General features: G+C 49.7%; 2 protein-coding genes across 5 annotated transcripts in view; one reads left to right on the top strand and one right to left on the bottom strand.

Annotated features, from left to right (window-relative positions):
- Positions 1-1,023: 1,023 nt before the first annotated feature.
- On the bottom strand, positions 1,024-20,268 carry DHX38 (DEAH-box helicase 38). Of its 2 annotated transcripts, none has more exons than XM_038538451.1 (27): positions 20,047-20,268; positions 17,309-17,648; positions 16,778-16,965; positions 15,817-15,918; positions 15,115-15,262; positions 14,838-14,956; positions 14,600-14,676; positions 13,964-14,119; positions 13,265-13,426; positions 12,758-12,865; positions 12,269-12,381; positions 10,454-10,591; positions 9,826-10,012; positions 9,513-9,698; positions 8,743-8,883; positions 8,304-8,414; positions 8,098-8,214; positions 7,805-7,912; positions 7,285-7,397; positions 6,528-6,736; positions 6,256-6,410; positions 5,665-5,820; positions 5,432-5,566; positions 5,144-5,269; positions 4,539-4,634; positions 2,829-2,950; positions 1,024-1,489 (listed from the first exon to the last, which is right to left on the bottom strand). In XM_038538451.1, the coding sequence occupies exons 2-27, from the start codon at positions 17,629-17,631 to the stop codon at positions 1,405-1,407; spliced, it is 3,681 nt and encodes a 1,226-aa protein (XP_038394379.1). In that variant the 5' UTR covers positions 17,632-17,648; positions 20,047-20,268; the 3' UTR covers positions 1,024-1,404. The 2 variants fall into 2 exon arrangements, with proteins under 2 accessions (XP_038394379.1, XP_038394378.1); XM_038538450.1 differs by having other exon boundaries at positions 19,919-20,055.
- TXNL4B (thioredoxin like 4B) overlaps positions 20,190-20,956 on the top strand; it is a 45,624-nt gene continuing 44,857 nt past the window's right edge. The window contains exon 1 of one of the 3 annotated variants that reach the window (XM_038538459.1): positions 20,190-20,580. The gene's annotated coding sequence lies outside the window, so the exon portion shown is untranslated. The remainder of the gene's footprint in view (positions 20,581-20,956) is intronic. The other 2 variants (XM_038538458.1, XM_038538460.1) reach the window with 2 other exon arrangements.

The raw sequence follows: 20,956 nt of genomic DNA, 5'->3' as shown, positions 1-20,956 counted from the left end.
GCAAGTAGAAGTGGTAGCTGGTGTTGGCTGGCAAAGCCAGGCTTCCAAACTCCTCCATAAAACTGACTTAAATTTTAAAACCACATCCGAGGAAAAAAGTGAGAAAGGGAATAGAAGTGATGGTGGCCTAAGCCAAGAGGCTGGGGCTGAGGGCTGCTGGCTGGGGTGAAGGTGCTTCGGAGCCCCAGGCCAGGCCACCCGTGACTCAGCCCCAGCACAGAACCCTGCAACCAGCACACCTGGCAGGAGCCCCACCTGAGGGTCAGAGTAAGGGCCATGTGTGATGCAAAGGGCCACATACCCACAAAGCCATCTCAGCAGATACAGGCTGCTTAACAAGAGCAAAGACTAGGGATTCCTGTGCAAGGATCTTTTTTTTTTAAGATTTATTTATTTATTTATTTATTTATTTATTTATTTATTTATTTAATTTATTTATTTATTTATGATAGACATAGAAAGAGAGGCAGAGATACAGGAGGAGGGAGAAGCAGGCTCCATGCCGGGAGCCTGACGCGGGACTCGATCCCGGGACTCCAGGATCGCGCCCTGGGTCAAAGGCAGGCGCCAAACCACTGAGCCACCCAGGGATCCCCCAAGGATCATTTTTTATGTGAAAATCAGCGAGCAGTATTTTATACTGTTTATGTGCCAACGCACATGTCAAGTGGAAACTTCTGCTATTCTGAGCAGTAGAGCACCCAACCCACCCCTGGGGAATGGCAGAGGGTGCATGGGTGCTCACTTCCCTGCGACTTGGCCATTGCCAGCCTCCCCCACCCACCAGCCTTGGAACAGCAAAGCACCCTAGGAGTTTGGCCTGCCCAGTGCCCCAGGCCATCATCCTTCCGTCAGCTGTCCCACCCACCAGCCCCCCTCGGAGAGCCACTACCTGGAGAATAGAAATAAGGAGAGCTGAGGTTTTAGATCATCCCAAAGAAAGTCGGAGTCCTGCCCATCTTGTTGTTTATTATGTGATTTAGGGCAGTGAGGGAAAAAGGAACAGTCTGAAATGCAATAACATTTTACAAACAATAAATTTATTTCCAAATCCTGAATTATAACCAAATTACAATTCCCTCTAGATCTATTTTGCTGCTTTACACAGAATTTAAAAAACCATAGTCACAGCCAAGTCATTTGTACACCAAGCGTCCAAGGAATGGTTTATTTGGATACAATGGGTCCGGCCCCCTCCTGCTGCCCCGGCAGCTCAGCTGCTCTGCAGCCCAGGTGGGCACTAAGGAACTCCTCCTCCCTCCGCGGCAGAGCTGGCCCCTGCAGGGGCTTCCCCCAGGGGCCAGGATGTACACGGATGAAAGCACACAGATGAAAGGGTTTTGTGCAGGCCCGGGGCGCTCTAGCCACAAGGCTCAGGACTTTCTCTGCAGGAAAAGCCTCAGCTCAGAGCCCAAAGCGGGCTGGTGTGCGGCGAGGCGTCATGGGTTCCCCTTGCTCCTTCCGGCCTGGAGTGTAGATCTTTGTAGACCTGGAGACACGGAAAGAGGGATGAGGAATCATGCTGCTGCTCGCTCCAACCAGGATGCACAGTAAGATAAGGAGCCCGAGGCCCTGAGGCTTCTAACTGGTGTGGGAGCAGGCTTCGGGCCTGAAGGGTCTTCTCCAGCACATTTCCACCCCCGCTGCCTTCCTCATTTGTGATGGGGAACAGAATAAAATATTACCTCATTCTAATATCCAGCAAGGACTGCTGGAAGGTAGATTTTTTAACAATTCCTTCCATACCTCCTAGGTGAGCTACAGAGGTAGCCTTCCAGCCACCTCCCCAGGCTGCCACTCCATCTATGTAATAAAGAATCTAGCTGACCTTTGTCTAGAGGTCCTGAGAGGTAATCTCTATACCCCTGGGACTTCCCAAGGGACTAAATGTCTCTGTTACTCATGGTGGGCCCTCAGACCACATCTGATCATTTCTCCTAATGAGATGATCCAGGATGAGGGCTATACTCTGAGCCCTATGATATCAGCTCACCCTCTGTGGAAAGGAGGAGGCTGGAGACCGGGTCAATCACATGGATGCTTACCCAACCATTCATGCCCATGAATGAAACCCCAACAAAATTCTGGACACGGACACTTCCCTGGTTGGCAATGCCCTGTTCATACATCACACATCAGTATGCCAGGAGACTAATGTGGCCCTGAGGACAATGGAAGCTTCACATCTGGGACTGTCCCAGACCTCTATCTCTGCATCTCTTCCTTGGACTGGTTCTGATTTGTATCCTTTTGCTATAATAAAACTATAATCGTAAATATAGTTCCTTCCCGAGTTCTGTGAGTTATTATAGCAAAATATCGAATGTAGGGGAGTCTATTATGGGGATCCCCAAACTTGTAGCAAATTGGTCAGAAGTGAGAGTGACCTTTGACACCCCCCCCACACACACACTTTGAGCTGGTGTCTGAAGTGCACACAGTCTTGTGGAGAACCGTGCCCTTCACCTGAAGGTGGCTCTAACTCAGAACTCCAGCAGACACACACAAGTCCAAGGCTCCAAGGCTCCACCATGAGTTCCAAGTCCTCGTTTGTCAGGAAAGCTGTAACTTCTCCGGCCCACCACAGGCCTCAGTACATGACAATGACCAAGAGTTGCAGATGTATCACCAGCCTTGAGAGTGTGTCTGGAACTTCTCCCAAGCCTCCATGTGGGACCAGTCAACTTCCATCACCAATTCGGCCCTACAGACTCTACTTCTCTTGGGTCACGACTCTGCATCGGGGCCTGCTCGGGCTATCGGGCTGGTTCCCAGAGCCTCCCATGGACAGGCTCCATCCCAGCCAGGGTCCTGAGGCTGAAGCTCACCTGACACTGCCCAGGGGGCTGCGCTTTTCCTGCTCCTGCCGTCGGGCTCGCAGCTGCTCTTCAGCAAGTGCCATCTCCTCCTCCATGGCAGAAGCTTCCTCTTTGGCCCGTCGGCGGTTCTCCTAGAAAAGAGATAGAGGTACTGGGGCCACTGGAGACTGGCCAATGAGGAGGCCTTGTCCGCACCCATGCCCCTGCCGTAAGCTGGGTGACGTGTTCACTGTGCCAGCTCCCAGAGCCAGGGCCACGTGGCTCCCTGCCCCTAAACCAAGGCTGCCTTTTCTTTTGAGGCTGAAGCCTATTTTCCTCATTGATTCAAGACAGACACTGCATGATTCAGTCCTAACCCTGTGGTCCCAGCACTCCACTCAATTCAGTGAGTACTTTCACTCTCTTACCAAGTTCACCATGATGCCGGGAAGGACAGGAAATTAGGAAGACATTACCACCTAGCTGGGAGGAACAGGGAAGATGGGTGTGGGCCCAGTGTGGAAAGTATGGACAAGAGGAGAAGCAAAAGCCCAGCAACATTCTGCAACCCTAAATAGCTCTGGGCATCCACGGACAGTCAGACCGTGAGGAGATGGAGTAGCAGCTAGAGAACTCCTACTGGAGGGATCGCAGAATCTCAGAATCCTCCCAAGTGGGACCACCAGACCTGACATGCTTCCTAAGAGGATCTAAAAGGAAGTTCACAATACCACATGCATTTATGCATCTTTGCCCAAAACAGCTAAATCTGAATCCTATCAGGCGTTTAATTACTGGTTTAGAGAAATAGCACAGGGGAGAGGCACAAGTTAAAAACCATCATGAAAAAGCAACTGGTCAAATACAGAAGATGAAGCATTCTACAAGTGACCTGGTTTCTCCAATTAATCAATGCTGTTATAAAAAATGGAGGCAGGGCATGTTCTAGAATAAAACACTTACCGCCTATAACTAATTATAATGTTTAGATCCTAATCCAAGCAAATCATAAAAAATTATCTTTGGGATGAAAGAAGAAATATGAATAAGCACTAGAAACTCAGATAACATTAAGAATTAAATATGTTAAGTGATAATGGCATAACGGTTACATTTTAAAAACAAATTAAGTTCTCTTAGAGATGCTTACTCAAGTATTTATTGGTGAAATAACATGTCTGAAATATGCTTTAAAATCTTTCCAGGAAAAAAAATGAGTGTGTGGAGGGGTTGGAATAAGCCCAACAAGACTAACCAAATGTTGATTATTATGGAGATTAGGTGATGAATTCATGATGGCTTCCTGTACAGTTTTTTACACTTTTATGAATATTTGGACTTTTCAATGAGGCTTTTTTTTTTTTTTTTAAAGGCCTGTGTGGCTAGTTGGTTGAGCATCTGACTCTCGATTTCAGCTCATGATCTCAGGCTTGTGGGGTCAAGTCCCACACTGGGCTCCATGCTCAGTGTGAAGCCTGCTTGAAATTACTCTAATTATTTACTCTAAATAAGTAAATAAAATCTTTAGAAAAAAAAAAAAAACACGAACTCTCAGCAGGCCAAGCAATTGGAGTAGTTGGGAGAACTCTAACAGACCAATCTGGCTCGATCACAGCTTTTGTATTTGAGAGAGAAGTAAGGAGGGTAGGAGTCAGATGAGAACATGTCTTCAATACCAGGTTGAAGGGAAAATGGCTCCCACAGGAAGCAGAACCTTCATGGAAAGTGGAGGATCCTTACCTGGCGAGACTTTCCTGCCTGTTTTACACTGTAGAACATGGGGCCCAGCTCTGCTAGCCACTCTCCATCCACTGCGGTCACACACTGCATGTATTCCTGCAGGCAGAAGGGTCACAAAGTGGTGGTCACAGAGGGGCCATGCCTTGGGCCGTCCTTCCCATAGCAGTTCCACAATTAGGACCTATGTAAGAAGGATCTGACCCCCAGCCCTTTGAAAAAGGCAAACACAAGCCCCAGACACTGGAATTCTAATCCTTTCTCCCACTCAAATTCCTCCACACTTAAAAACATGCCCCTAGTATCCAAGAGAAAAGGCCTAGCCCCTCAGAAAGCCCTTCTAATGACACCAAGAGGGGTTGCTTATCCCAGGCAGGAAGTAGGAAACAATCCTGCTGGCACAGCCACGGCTACTATCATCTAAAGGTTAACTCTGTATAAGCTTCCCCCAAACCCAAATGAAAACCAATCTATCAATTCCCCTCAAAGCAACACATGCAGCCTCATCTCCCAAGCTTAAAACTCATACTGGAAGGCAACAAAGGGTTCCAAAGTCCTGGCCCAGCCAGGGACGCCTACATCACACAACTGTGTCAGAAAAGACTCACCTTGGTGGTCATGACCAGCTCATGATATACTATGTAGTCTGGGGTGTAGCCCATTCCAAAGAGTGAGCTGGTGGGGTGCAAGTGGCAGGGCATCCCTGTCCGGATATTCACATATTCCCCAATTCCCTAGGGAAGAGACAGAACAGGTAGCCACACCAAGAAAATGCTGCTCATCTGGGCAGCCACTCCCCTTGTTGACACAGACCTCGGTGGGGAACCCAGATCTGCAGGACTGTGCAATGAGAAAGAACCTTGTCCTCGTACAGTTATCAGGCTCCTCTGGCTCACCTTGAGCTTGGCTGCCTGGTGGAAATAGGCAGCACAGATACACTTCCTGACGATGTCCCAGTCCGTGCCGCACGAGGCCAGGCTCATCCGCTGCTGCACCATGATGTCCTTGAGCTGAGCTCGCACCTCCCGGACCTAGAGCAGGACACAGGGCAGAAAAGGATGGAGCCCTCCTCCTCCTCCCTACCACCCCCTCACCCCAATATCCTGCTTATCTGGGCTCTTGCCCCCACCTTCCGCATGGCCTTGGCATGGATGAAATGATCGTTACACCAGATGGTGGAGTAATTATTATTTTTCCACTGCAGGTAGACGTTCAGGTAGGTCAAATGATCACTCTCGGGGACAGCAAACTTCTCCCGGATTTGATCACTTTCCTCTTCTCGGCCCTGGGAAGGAAAAAGGACCTTTACTCTCTGCACAGGGAGTCCAGGCCCACCGAGAAGACCCTGGAGGCTCTCCCACTGTCAGCTATCTGCACATACGACTTCAAACATGTTGATATGTGGCCCTGACAATACAGGGAAAATAATACAGCCTATAATGAAGTATTTACTCTAAAACAGGAGAGCTCAGGCACAACATACTAGAAGATAAAAAAAGATAAAATTTTCCAATCGGTCTCTGAGAACCACTGATCTAGCCCATGCTTTCCCTTACCCCAACCTGCTCAACAGAAATCAGCATTATTCTCTGGAAACATGGACTCTTGTCCCTCTATCCTATTTTAAAGAAAGGTACTAGTCCCCTCTAATCCTGCCTCAGGCCCATAAACTGCCCTGTGGCTTCTGGGAAGATAGAAGCACAGGACACCCCGTCCCCACCTTGGGCCTGTAGAAGATGGCTGGCACGGACAGCATGGAAACAATGAGCAGGATCTCAGAGCTGCAGCCCATGTCACAGGACACGATAAGCATCTTGGACAGGGCTGGGTCCAGTGGGAACTCCACCATCAGCCGCCCAGTCGAGGTCAGACCACCTGGGAGAGGAGCCAGTTGAAATGCTGAGTGGACACAGTGAAGTCAAGAAAAAGAAAACCCCATCACCAGAGGCCCAGAGGCCCTGAGGCCCTGCCCGGCTCCCAGGGCCTCAGCACCTGTGTTGTCCAGGGCCCCGAGGATCCAGAGCTGATACATGGAGTTGAGCATGTTATCCTCAGGGGGCGGGTCCATGAAGTGGAACTGCAGCAGGTCCTGCACGCCCAGGGACTTGAGCAGCAGCACCACATTGGCCAGGTTGGTTCTCTGGATCTCAGGCACTGTGGTAGTCAGGAGCTCGTTCTTGTAGGCACTCTGGGTGTAGAGCCTGCCAGGAAGAAGAACCCTGAATTTCCACCTATTCAAAATTCAGTCCTGCCAGTTCATTCACCCTTCTGCTGGAATCTCCTACACATTTGTTTCATTTCTGGAACCAATGAGCCTGCGGCTAGAATTATGGCTTGGTTTTGTTTTCTATTTTTCTGTGTTTTCGTGACTTCTGTAATCAATATTTCTCACAGTCAGGAGCAAAGAAAGAGAAAACTGCAGAAGTATAAAAGAACCAACAATAATTTGTTCAGATCTATCCTCTGAAGGGAAGTGTGCTGTGTTCCAGGGGACGTACGTGCAACACAGGTCTGCCTAAAACCCACTGCCCCCCAGACCTCAGAGCGCCTGGAAAGGCTACTTCTTCTGCTCAGCAGCCTATGATGAGAAGACCAAGGAGCGACAGTCCCGCCCGCCATCAGTGCCCGGCCTCAGGGACCCTAGGGCCAACTTCCCTCTGCTGGACCATCATCCAGTCCCCGCCGTCCCAGCTCCACACTCCGCAATCCCAGTACTGCCCCAGAAAGCAGGCTAGCACAGGGCTCCTACCTGAAACACTGACCTGGGCCCGTCCTGCCGGCTCGCCCCGACCTCTGGTTGGCATTGGCCTGGCTGATGGGGTAGATCTGTAGAGCATCCATGCCAATCCTGGGGTTGAAGACCTGGGAGGGGACAGTACAGAGCTGGTCATGGAGAGAAAGGGCTAAAGGGGGAGGCAGCCTTGAGACAAAAACAGACAAGCCGTGGTTGCTACACATTAGAGCATAGTGTTTTAGGAATGCAGGCAGCCACCCTTTTGAAGCCAGGAATCTTAAGAAATCTCCCCCACAAATATGAGCTCTGTGATCTCTATTGAGTTATTAAACCATCTACTTCATAGCATTATCATGAGGATTAAACTAATCAAGTGCATGGCAAAATCAGCACTCAAATGTTAGCCTCTTAAATACCACCTCCACTTCTGAGTCCATCCCTCATTTAAAGGCTGAGGACCCGGGGCCCGCCTTCCCACCTACTGAGTTGGCTTTGGGTGAAGGCCCACAGCCCTATTGCCTGTGTCTTCTTTTACCTTTAATTTGCAATATCCAGAGTCAATAACAAACATGATGCCGTCGACAGTCAGAGATGTCTCAGCAATGTTGGTGGCAACGATACACTTCCGAACGCCATCTGGAGCCTAGAGCCAGGCAGGATGTACAAGGAGGGCAGGCTGTAGGCTCTCAGATAGGAAAGACTCCACAGGGGAAAGACCACACCCACCCCTTGCCAGAAAAGTAACACCTTGTCTCTCTCATCCTCCCTTGGGAGAATCCAGAGAGACCCAAAGGTGGGGACCCAAAACAGACACTCTCGTTGTCATACCTTCTGGAAGATTTTAGCCTGGAGGTCAGATGGCAGCTGGGAGTAGATGGGCAGCACAGCCAAGGCAGGTGCATTCTCCAGTTCCTCCAGGTGTTCCACAATCTGGTCTGAGGTCACCTGAGGGCACAGAGAGAAGCCATGAGACACCAGAGCCCCTCATATGCAGGATACTACCCATTCATCACAGTCGTGACTGAGGCACGCACCTCAATGTCCTCTTGGCCAGGCATGAAGATAAGGATGTCCCCGGGGGCCCCTGAAAGGTGCACCTGTAAGGACTGCTTCACTGCGGCCTCCACGTAATCCTCCTGCGGAGTCTGCAACACCAGCCAGGGACACGGTCAGAGGCAAGTGTCAAGGGAAATGTGGGCCAGCACCCCTTTGGGACCGGTGGCCAGTCACCGGTGTGGGGCTAAAGGAGGTCAGCCCTATAGTTCAGAGCTATAGATGGGCCTGCCTGCCCACCCTGGGCCCTGCACCTCTGTTCCAATAAAACCTCCCCCCAGAGTACAGCTCTTTATCTGAGCCCTAGAGCTGCAGGTTGCCCCATCTGCCCCATGGTACCCACAAAACTTTTCCCAGCTTTCCTTCCAGCTGGCTTCTCATCAGAGATCAGGACTGATTCAAAGAAGGAGGCCTCAGTACCTTGCTGAAGAGAATGTCCACAGGGAAGGTACGACCAGGGATGTGGAAGATGGGAACATTCCCAAAAAAGGCAGCAAATTTCTCTGCATCCATAGTGGCTGACGTGACAATGAGCTTCAGGTCTGAGCGCCGAGCCACCACCTAAGGGAAGAGGTCAGTCCAAGGCTTCTCCATAGATTTGGAACCCTTGGCGGCCACCCCCCAATCTCATCAGTACTCCCCACTGAAGCAGAGGCCGAAGCTGACAGACTGGCACATTAGATCCTTAAGAATCCTGAAGCCTCACCTACCAAGTTGGGATGAGCACTGGGTGTTATACTGTATGTTGGCAAATTGAACTTCAACAAAATAAAAAAATTTAAAGACAAAAAAACAAAAACAAAAACCAATTGAACGTTAAAAAAAAATTATATATATATATAGAAGAACCCAGACTGAAGCTTAATTACTAGCTCCAAATCATGCCCCTACTGTGAATACACTGTGAATAAACAAATACATATGTCGACTTTCCAAAAAAAAAAAAAGAATCCCGAAGCCTGAAGCCAGGGAGCCACAGCCAAGAGACCACGAGCAAGAAGAAAGCAAACTACACCACCAGGCCTGGACCTGGCAAGCTGGAAGCCTCCAGGCACACTCCAGCCTGTTGGAGACCCCCTCGGCTTCCCCAGCCTGGAACCCAGCCCACCTAGACCACCTCAGTCACTAAACAGCAACAGAGCACCAGTCAAAGCCCCGCGGGCACAGATGGACCGTACCCCGGCCCTCACCTCCCGGAGCAGCCCAAAGAGCACATCAGTGTTGAGGGAGCGCTCGTGGGCCTCATCCATGATGACGGCACTGTAGTGATCCAGGTCTGCTTCCCGGAGGGACTCCCGGAGCAAGATCCCATCAGTCATGTATTTGATCAAGGTGTTTTCTGAAGTGCAGTCTTCGAAGCGGATCGCATAACCGACCTGAAGGTCAGAGAGAAATGGCTCAGCAGCCCCGAACCCAGCTCACTGCTACCACGCCCCATTCCGGGCCTTAGCAGACCACCTCAGATGGATGGAAGCCATGGGCTCAGCCCTCATGGCCACTCACCTCCTCACCAAGGTTTCCGCCCATCTCTTCACTGACTCTCTTGGCCACAGACATGGCAGCCACACGCCGAGGCTGGGTGCACCCGATCATCCCATAGTCTGTGTAACCATCTTCATGCAAGTACTGCGTCAGCTGAGTGGTCTTCCCACTTCCTGTCTCTCCAACTACGATCACAATGCTGTTATCTCTACAAAGGAGAGAAGGTGAAGCGCAAATTGGGCTGAGTGAGTCACCTGGGAGCCTCTGGGAAGATGGGGCCACTTCATACGCCCACATCCGGCTCTCTGAGGAGCACACCTGCTTAGAAAGGTGGATTTCCCTGGGAAAACAGCCCAGAACTGAGACATCTCCTACAAAGTCTAGAAGATGGTGGGGGTTAAACAAGTGAACTAGAATAAAGCAAGGCTGCTTTGCCTGCTTCATGCAAAGTAGCCCAGGGTACCCGTATCAGATAAGAAATTTTTTTTTTCCTTTCTCCATCACATGCAACCCATATTAGTTAAGAAAAAATTCTTTGCTTTCTCGATCAGATGCAATGTCCCAAAGAAAAAGAGCTACTGAGTAAACACAAGGGACAAAGGGGACACCGATTCAATAGTGGAATTCCCAGGCCCTGGGAAGGAATTACCTGATAATAGTGAGTAGTTCTTGCTGCACAGCAAAGATGGGCAGGTACTGTCTCTGCTCCAGAATTGACTTCTTTTTGGCAAATTCACTGCTGGCTTCACTCTTTTTCTTCATGTGATCTGCAAACTTCTGCTCTGTCCTGAGAACACACAGCAGCCTAAGTAAGCACCATGCACAATTTCCCACATTGCTCTTCCCACACCCAAGAATAAGAACTACAGGGCACCCCGGGTGGCTCAGCAGCTCAGAGGTTTAGCGCCACCTTCAGCCCAGGGCATGATCCTGGAGACCCGGGATCAAGTCCCACATCGGGCTCCCTGCATGGGGCCTGCTTCTCCCTCTGCCTGTGTCTCTCTGCCTCTCTCTCTATGTCTCTCATGAATAAATAAATAAAATCTTAAAAAAAAAAAATGAATGAGAACTACCTCAATAAGATGCAAGAAATCTTTGAGACATCGGAGCAGCCAGGTAATCTGAGATGCTCATCTCCTCTGGCCTAAGGGACCAGAAATCCTGTCGAAGAATCCATCATCCACAGCCAAGTATGACTCAGAGAAGTTCAGATTAGGAAATGGGCCAATTCTCGGCCCTAAAGAGCTCGACCAGAGAGGAGCTGAAATCACCAGGTCATTATCTTGTACAGAACACCACTGAGCAATTTCAGCACAAAGTGTGAAGGGCTAAAAGGAGCCGTTGAGGCTGCAGAGTCCTGACCAGGCTCAGACCTCTACTCTTTCCTCCTGGTAGGAGGGCAGAGTCTGTATAGCTTCATTTTCAAAGGATTGTGAGAACAAACCTTCCCACTGAGTACTGACCAACAGCCTCTACTGCAAGGACATGAACACACACCTACACTCAAAAGTACCATGTAATTTCCCCAAGCCCACAGAGCAAAGAGAGAGCGGTTCACTGCAGCCAAGGTCCACACCACTGCCACCCACCTCTCCCCCAAGAGACCCGCCCCCTGTCAGACCTACCCCACCCTCTGCCAAGTGTCCTACTTCTAATTTTACCATCACTCCTGGTTAGCTAATGATCAATGCCTAATGGGGTAAGTTAACTATAAGCTAACAAGGGCTAATCAGTGGTACCAACTTCTCATGGGGGTCACTACTCACAGGGTACAGAGGATTATTCACTCAGTTGCCGGTTCACTGAGACTTTGGAATGTTCAAAGATGAGACTCACAAGGGACATTTGAGTCCAGTCAGCTACCCAATGTGGGAACCCCAATAAGCAGCTCTCTACCATCTGCTTACATACCTCAATGAACAGGGAAGATCTGTTTTCAAACCACTGTTAAAAGAAGCCATTCCTTTAAACTAAAAGCTAAGGGGGCAAAGGCCACCTCCCAATGCTGAACCTCTGAAACGCACTCCAGCAGCGTGGCTAAGATACTGGATCCCAAAGCTACGATGCCTGGGTCTCATCATCATCACTCCATTTATTACCTGGGTGACTGCAAACAAATTACGTCACCTCCCTGGCCTCATCCTCCACACACGGAAAACAGGAAAGAGAGCACCTGTCCCGCTGGGACTGTCGGGAGACTTCAGGGGGAAGCATCTGTGAGGCGTTTAATGCCAGCAGGCAGGGGTCAGTCCTGTGGCAGTGGCAGTGGTGGTGGGAGGAGTAGTATCCAAGAAAAGCTGATGGTGGGAGGAGAGAAAGACCAGGAGGAAGAGACCAGAAGGGACCAGAAAACCCAAAGCGACATGATTTTCCTAGTCACGAGCCAAAAGTCCTATCAGTCCCCAGCAAGTGTCCTGGAGGCCCCCAGTCTTTGGAGCCAGCCCACTGCTGACCAAGATCCTACCTATAGTCCACTTTACCGTCTTCTGTCAGGGCTTTATCTGGCTCTTCCTCTTTCTTGACACCCATTATATCTCCCAGTTTGGTTCCAGCCAGCTCCCAGTGTTTGTGTTGAGCCTGAAAAAAAATAACGAAAAGTTAAGGCGGCTCCATCGTGTAACACGACTATGGTCAATGGAAAATCAATCCCGCTTGACAAGGTGCTTCATCGAGCAGGTGGCAAATTCCCACAAGGCAGCAGTGGCACTGAGCCTGCTCCCCATCCTCCATCTCAAGCTCCCCAAGCATTAGGCCTTGCGGTTGTCTCCACTAAGGCCCTGGCGGAGGTACACCACGCCCTCCTCCAACAGCTGTAAGTGTCCTCTCACTTCCAACAGGAACCCTACCTGTGAGATCTAATATAATTCCTAAAAACAAAGACAAAAAAAAAAAAAAAATAAAGAGCGGGGGGAAGAGAGAGAGACTCCTCAGCCCCAAATGACAAGAAACCAACCTTTTTGCGTTCCTTCTGCTCCCTATGCTTCCGCACGGTTTGGCTGCCTTTTCGAGCAATAATGGCCAGGTCAGAAGTGGCATCCTTGACTGGAATCACAGGCTCTGGCTGCAGGAGGTTGAGGAAAAAGAGAAAATCCCTTCTAATCATTATGGGTTTTTTTTTTAATTTTTATTTATTTATGATAGTCACAGAGAGAGAGAGAGAGAGAGAGGCAGAGACACAGGCAGAGGGAGAAGCAGGCTCCGTGCACCGGGAGCCCAACGTGGGATTCGATCCCGGGTCTCTAGGATCGCGCCCTGGGCCAAACGCAGGCGCCAAACCGCTGCGCCACCAGGGATCCCCCTTCTAATCATTAAACGCCACAGGAAGGTCCACTTCACAGCAGCCCCAGTAAACGGAACCGACTGCTATCCTATCAGCCCGGCAGCCTTTTTTCTCCTCTCGTTCTTCTTTTCTCACCTCAGTTCCGCCTGAGCTTTCTCTCTCAGGCCACAGGAGCCTCACCTGCTTGGTGAAGACGATGCGCCCATCCAGAAAGGGAGGAACCAGGTTATGCACCATCAGATGCACCTTGGCTGCGCTGTCCTCCTCAAAGTCCTCGTCCACCTCGAGCCGATGGACCACGCCGCTGGTGAGCATGCGGTTGGTCTCCCAGCGCTCGTTATCCTGTGAGGACACAACAGGAGGCCACGTTCAGACTGCCACCAAAAGGCATCCTGGAAGGTCACCAGGCAAGTCCACACATCAAGGCCTGACAGAAGGGCCATGGGGCTCTGCGGAGATGTCCCAGGCTTCTGTGCCCTGTGGCTCCTTAGAAAGAAGAGTCGCTTTCCCAGTTACCAGCATTATTTTTTCCAAGAAGCAGCCCTTTACATGAGTTAGAACCTCCACATGGACAAGTGGTGTCTCCAGCCCCACTCAGAAGCACAAAGAACACAGAGCCAGGTCCCACCCTACCAGTTCCCATCCACAGCACCCCTCGAGGAAGGACTGCACATGAAAGAAGTTATGAGTCGGGAGTTTTATCTTAAGCTACTGAAAGGTTCCATGCCCACCCCTCCTCTGCCTCTAGAGGGACAGCGACACCTAGTACTTCAGCGACGGGGAGGCGAGCTGTGCCGCCACCAGGTGCACGAGGCCTGCGTCTCTCCCACGTGCTCCCGACTCCAACTGAGTCAGCTCCGACTACCGTGGGCAGCCCACCTCGTTGATCTGCCTCCGCTGAGCCGAAATGCGTTTTTGCTTCTGTTTATGCAGGTGCTGCTCCCGCCTTCTCACGTAATCCTCGGAGGAGTAGGCCAGGGGATTGTGGAACTCATCGTATCCCTCATCCATCATGTACCAGTCCCGGTCGGCTTGCTGCAGCACATGGGACAAAGCAACAAGAGCAAGGGACACATGGAGTTTATGTGAAACACAAGGCCAGAGAGGAGATGTTTGGTAAGAAGTCACTGGTGTGGTGAGGCCATCCATGTGAGACAGGCTGGCAAAAGGCCACCCTGCTCCCAGATGAGCCATCTAAAGGAGAACTATGGACACTGACTATATGGCAGCCCCTCCTGACAGCACTTCTTACATGTACCACGTGGTGGCACCAGCACTTAACTAAAAAAGTTAGGTGGGCCCTGCATCCTGTGAGAAGTTTCACCATGGAGCCTGTGCCTCTGTAAAGAGATTCCAGAGCTTCAGGACTGAACAGGGCTCAGCTCCCAACACTGTCCAGTGTTAACCTCTGTTGTCAGAATCCAATTCCACTGGAGTGTCACTCATGACCCACTCACCTATAGAGTGCCACGCCACCACCCCTCATTCAATCCCTCAAAGATGTAAAGTTTTTACCCTTTGGTCATCCTCCCATTGTTGCCGTTCCTCTTCTGTGTCAAATGAAATTCCTTCTTCGCCATCCTCACGTCTTCCTGAAGGCGAACACATAGCAGGTCAGTCCAAATGACCCCAGCTTACCCCTATGGCCATCAACAGCCCTGCAAAGTTGCACAGCTCCAGAAGTGCAGCTTTGCTCAGCCTCACCAGGATAAGCCATCCTGCTTTCCTGTTTCCTCCTCCCACCCTGCCTTACCTCGGCCCCTAGACAGACGGGGCGTGGACCCCAGGTGTTTTCTGTCATCGGCCCACTCATTGTATTTGTAGGATGGGGTTGGCAGAGGTGTATCATCTGAGTACCTGCTCCTCACAGACCTGGGAAACAGTATAACCAGCATCACTTAAGCAGTCACTAAAGTGTAGACATGTTTCCCAGCTGCCATCTGCTCTCCCAGCCCAGATCCCTTTGCCCTCTACACATCCACCCTTTGTCATCACCCAGAGAAACTGAGCTGCTCTGCCCAGAACATCACCTATCCCGATCTCGACTGGACTGTCGATGGCTCCGGTCAGAATCCCGATAGGAAGGAGTTGGTGAGGGCGATTCCCACTGCGAGCGTCTTGAGAAGCCATAGCCACTGTCCTCTTCCTCCCACGTAGACCTTGAAGGGGTAGCTGCATCTGGGGCCAGAGAACACATCCACAAGGAAACATCTAACTTAACCAGGACAGGGCTGTGGAGCTATCAGCCAAAAGTCAATTCCCCAAATTTCTTTCTTTCACCACTTATAAATTTTGTATCTATTTGTAACAAGTGAGATGGTTGGACAATTTTTAAAGATACCTGGATTTTAATGGTCCAGTTTCCATGTGTTGAAAACATTTTTCTTTTTTGTTTTAATGTGTGTTTATACCATTTTAAGAAATATGCAATTTCTCTCATAGTCCTCTTGAATATAAGTAATTAATTTTAACAAATCCTCTTCCCCAGCTCCTTATTCTTTCCTGCCATTTGGAAAACTGGCCAAACAACCTGCCCAACAGCTTAGAGGAACATATCCATCTCAAAGGGTCCAGGGCCTTCCTACCTGATTGAGAACCAAGTATTCCAGAAATTCATAGTGGAATCAACAATTCTGACTCTATTCACAGCAAATCAACTACGGACGGGAGTCGCTCACCCTGCCTTTTACATACTCGACCCCTCACAAATCACAAGCAATGGCTCAGTCTACCTTTAGGTCGGTGTCTCGGGCTCTCCGGCTCATTTCTTCTGCTGCGCTCTGACCCTCCATCCCGCTCTGATCTGCTGCTGTGTCTGCTTCTGTCCCTCTCATCTGTCAAGAGCCACACACAGAGCTTAGGATATATGTGTCCCCACCTAACTTCCACCCATCTTCACCCTAGAGAAAGGACAGGCCTTCCCACTCACTCACAGGTGCAACCTGCACTGCTCTAATGCGATCCATGGGCTCCTGAAACTCACATATCCCCATTCTTTCAATGGGAAAAAATAGTTACTGGCTAGAAAGTTTCAAACTCACAGTAACAGTTATTTTCCTGCAAGAATTCAAAAAACAATAGTTATAAGTCTACAGTGAATAGCTTTTTAGTAGTTACAAGCCTATAAACTATAAAACTTAAAACAATACTGAGCAAAGCCAGCACTGGATTTTATGTCTAGCTTTGCTCCACAGCACTGTCCTTTCTCTATCACCAACACTGCTGTAAATGTTGGTTTTTTTTTTTTTTTTTTTTTTTTTTTTTTTATTTATTTATGATAGTCACACACAGAGAGAGAGAGGCAGAGACACAGGCAGAGGGAGAAGCAGGCTCCATGCACCGGGAGCCCGATGTGGGATTCGATCCCGGGTCTCCAGGATCGCGCCCTGGGCCAAAGGCAGGCGCCAAACCGCTGCGCCACCCAGGGATCCCAAATGTTGGTTTTTTTATACATGTTACCCAATATCCTCTTTACCCCCAATTTTCATAATAAAATGAGGATCACGCACTCAAGCAAAGCAGCTATTTTGCAAGTAATAGCTCTTAAACTGCCTGCTTTCCCAATCCTGACACAATCAAAACCAATAGGGCTCCCTAATTATTGGGCATTGGAAAAACTCCTGCAACAGGAAAAGAGGCTGACATGTTAATTCAAATGCTTAGCGGGCTATAGAAACTATTCTGCTCAGTTACCTCTCTCTCTCTTGCGGTCAGAGTCTCGATCCCGTGATCTCTCTTTCTTCCGATCCTTTTCTTCTTTGGACGAGGCATAGACACCATGTTCCCGCCGCTCCCGCTCTCTCTGCCGACTGCGTTCCCAAAACTCTTCACTCACACCACCAGGATGGGATGGAGTCTCTACCCGAGCAGATCGATAATGTCTGAAACAGGGAGGGCAGCTGGTAAAAGACCCTTCCTTAGGAGAAATACCTTGCCCCCAGGCCTCCGGTGGGCTGACCTGTCCTTTTCCACTTTATCTCCCTGCAGGCTTACTTATGGCAACAACCCAAAGCATTTCTAACCCCCATCCTCTATTATTTAGTCACCTTTGAATGTTCCCCAACAAACCTGAAGAAAACACCAATTCCTATCTACCTTCAATATGATAGAATCATAATAATATCATAAAGATCTACATGTCCAACAAGAAAAAAGAAATATGAGATGTTATTTTCTGGCCTCCACTCTCATTCCCTTTGGGTCAACCCATCTAAAAGCCTTTACCTGTCTTTTCGGCTATGTCGGCCAGCTTGGTCACTACCCTCCTCCTCAGCATCTCTCTGGTCATCCTTGCTCTCTTCCCAGTCTTTGTAGGAAGAAATTCTGGACTTCTTCTTATCCTCCCCTTCATCCTTCTCCTCTCGCTCCCTTCGTTTCAGGGAAGCTAACAAGTCCAGTCCCAGCAATGAAGGGCGGGGGGCAGGAGCCTTGAAGACATGCTGCTCACTGGCTGCACTTTTGGTCTTGCAAATAAGACCGCCAACCTGAGAGTCCAGATCAGTGCCTTCTAATCGATGGATCGAGGCATCCTCGCTGGTGTCCTCCATGACAGGCTCTGGGATGTCTGTGGAAGGAAGTCAACCTATTTTGTACTGGATGTAAAAGGAGAAAAGGTTTGACTCCACTGTATCCCAAGATAACTACAGTTATAAGTATATTCAGGGGGGGTGACCTCTCCATCAAGACCAGGCTTTGTTTAGCTACCTCTTGCCAAGACCTTTCCATTAAGTCAATTACAATCTCAAAAGATCCTGATCCCCACTCCTACACACATCAGAAATACACACACACACACAAAGACTCTCTCTCTCTTTCTCTCTCTCATCCACCAAATATCAGGATCCAAGAGGGTATCATCCAGGCAAAAACAGACCTCACTAAAGGGCACTTATCAGAACATGACGGCATATAGAAAAGGACTCTAGGGGGAAACACCACTAGATTTTAAGTCAGAATCCTCAATTAGAGAGCAAGCTTTTGACAATTTCTACTTCTGTGATTGTAAGCAGATAAGTTGGTATTTGGTTAGGCATAATTTCTATATTTGAAAAAATAGAAATACTTTTTCCTTTATCTATTCCATGGAAGTATCCTAAGAATCAAATACAAAAGTGTGTGAAAGCTCTCTGTAACCATAAAGTGTTACATAAAGGTAAGTGTTACATTATTTTATTTGCTGTGCTCCTATAAACTGTTGGGGCTCAACATTTTTCTTTTTTTTTTTTTTAATTTTTATTTATTTATGATAGTCACAGAGAGAGAGAGAGGCAGAGACATAGGCAGAGGGAGAAGCAGGCTCCATGCACCGGGAGCCCGACGTGGGATTCGATCCCGGGTCTCCAGGATCGCGCCCTGGGCCAAAGGCAGGCGCTAAACCGCTGCGCCACCCAGGGGGATCAATATTTTTCTACGGAGTTCTTTTGCCTGTCTCTCCCTTTAAACTACAGATAGAGCAGAGTAGTCACATTGGGGTATAAGGCTACCAACCATGTGATCCACACATGAAAGACTTTTCGGGGACCAGTTGTGTTTTGGAGAAAAGAATTACCTCACAGCAGTTGAAATCTGTTTAAAGACAATCCACGTTCACCAAAAATATTGATGAGAAACACTAGGTAATGAAATGGTGTTCCTGAAAAGTATTAAGGCGATTGTAAGATTTTCCCACACAACTTGTAACAAACTCCTCTTTACCTCCCATTACACACCAACAACTTATAAACACACGTGCCTGGATAATTCTCCTTTCAGCAAGTCAGTGAGGCAAAGGAACTGTTAAGGTGTAGGGTACCACCAGAATCCAGAATGTTTTTGCCCAGCTCTAATTAACAGGCGCCGCTCTAACAGGGAAATATCGCCAAACAGACTGGACGCATAATACGAACAAAGACACGAGGGCTGCATCTTGGAAAATGCCATCAGGTAGAAGAGGAGGGAGAGAGCTGCATATTGATGACGTCTGTGTGCAGGTGAGGAAATCTAAATAGGAAGGTAAACACATGTATGTTCTGCTCACCAGTAGTCTGAACTCGAAAATAAGTCCTATACTGTGAAAAAGAGAACCTTGTCTGTCTTGCTGTTGCTGTACCCAGTGCCTGGCAAAATTAAACATTTGATGAATAAATGGGTGAATGAATTTAAACTGATTCGTGGAGAACAGGAAGCCCCACGTTTCTAGAGACAGCAAAGGAACGTATCAACAGCCCAGGATCAAGGCATCTGAGGAGACCTAATTAGCTGCTGAGAACAAGCAGGAGTTAAGGGGCTGGGTTCTGGGGAATGATTAATGACAAAGAAGCCACAGAGAATACAACAACAACAACAAAAAAAACCCAATTCAGAACAACTAGATTTACTCATTCAACAATTTTTCCCTGACTGCCTTCTGTGAGCCAGTCGCTGTTCTGGGCAAGAGGAAAAGAACAGAACAGAGAACAAAACAGACCAAACTCCTCGCCTCTTGGAGTCGACACTGTGGTAGAGGAGATCGCCTAGTGAAGACACACTGTGACAGAGGCGAGAAGACACAGCCGCCCGGCGTGTGGCGGCGTCGGCCGGGGAGGGGGCTAATGCAGGGGGCTGAGGCAGGGTGCGGGGGAGCCCCCGGGCAGCATCCCTGCACCTCCGGCCAGGAAGCGGGATCCGACCGGATCGAGGAGGAAGGATGGGGCCAGCCGCACCGGCGCAGCATCCCTACGGTGAGAAAGGCAAGCTGGGTGACAGGGATGGGACTTCGCAAACCCGGGCTGGAACCTGAAGGAACGACCCATATCCGCCGCTTGGAGCTGCCATGATTGGCGAAGGGCAGGCCAGGAAGGAAGAAGGGGCACTCACCTCACCAAGCCCGCCTCTCAGAACCTTCCGTCCCAGATTCTGGGGCGCCGGCACCACCACCCCTCACTCAGACAGCCTCACAGACCCAAACCCAAACCGCGAACGCGGCCATCACTGTCCCATAATACCTTGCGCGGTCCCCTCTATCCATCCGAAGATACCATCGAGGAAAGACCGGAAAACGCCGGTTCCCCGCTCCAAGTGTGGGACAGAAAGCGACCAAGCGCTCAAGGCTAGAGTGTCCTCCTCTGGGACTCTGATTCGAAGACACTTCCGAGTCTCGTCACGACCAATCACAGCCTAAAAGGCGAGACAAGACGGAGGGTGAGGGCAGAAGGTCGGTCATGTTTAATAAGGGCGGAAGTGACTCCATAGCTTCCGGTCAAAGCCCGGCAAAGTGGGCAATGACTCGGATAACCCCCTGTTGATGGTCTGTTGAGGACCGCGAGTTCATCTACTGCGCCTGTGCGTTTCCTTCTTCCGCTCCCGCCTTCTTAAGCGGGGCTCTGGGAGCCGCTGGGCCGGAGCGCCTGGGTTGCGGTGCGTTAAGGCGGCTGCGTTGACGTGGGAGGAGCCGCCGACGTCCTGACTTTTTTGGACAGGAGGCCAAGGTGGCGGACGCCGCTGAAGCGGAAGAGCGAGAGGTGACCTGGACAAATGAGGTGAGTATCGTCCGCCCTAGCAGTTGGCGGCCAGGAGCAGCCCGCCCAGAGGCGTTGCTGATGTATGTATGTCTGTGTTTCTCGAAGATTTTGGAAGAAGAAAGATGCTCACTCCGATGTAATTAAGAATCACCTGCTGTCTGTTCGGTCGCAGAGATGACCGCTGATGGTGTTGGGGGATATGGACCTCCAGTTGGTTTTCCACGCACACGTAGAATGCGTGTGCAGTATTGTGTTGCACCACAACGGGGTCACGCTCTGTAGTCTGTTTTATGACTTCTTCACGGTGGGAACGTTTCGGGATCTGAGAAGTTCATTCGTAGCACGGTATTCTGTGGCTGTGTAATGACGGTAGCTTGCAGGACTGTATTAGCCT

This window comes from Canis lupus, chromosome 5 (assembly GCF_011100685.1).
Source record: "Canis lupus familiaris isolate Mischka breed German Shepherd chromosome 5, alternate assembly UU_Cfam_GSD_1.0, whole genome shotgun sequence".
In the NCBI taxonomy this organism is placed as follows: Eukaryota; Metazoa; Chordata; class Mammalia; order Carnivora; family Canidae; genus Canis; species Canis lupus.
The sequence above is the reverse complement of the archived record's forward strand: the minus strand, read 5'-3'. Positions and strand labels throughout refer to the sequence as shown.

Bases quoted from the DNA above. Each gene is read 5' to 3' on its own strand.
- DHX38 (XM_038538451.1), bottom strand. From the start codon at position 17,631: ATGGAGGACACCAGCGAGGATGCCTCGATCCATCGATTAGAAGGCACT. The intron at 9,699-9,825 runs GTGAGTGGCCAT...TCTGACCTTCAG, and splicing joins GCGGAAACCTTGGTGAGGAG to GTCGGTTATGCGATCCGCTT. The intron at 1,490-2,828 runs GTGAGCTTCAGC...CCGTGTCTCCAG, and splicing joins AGCCCCCTGGGCAGTGTCAG to GTCTACAAAGATCTACACTC.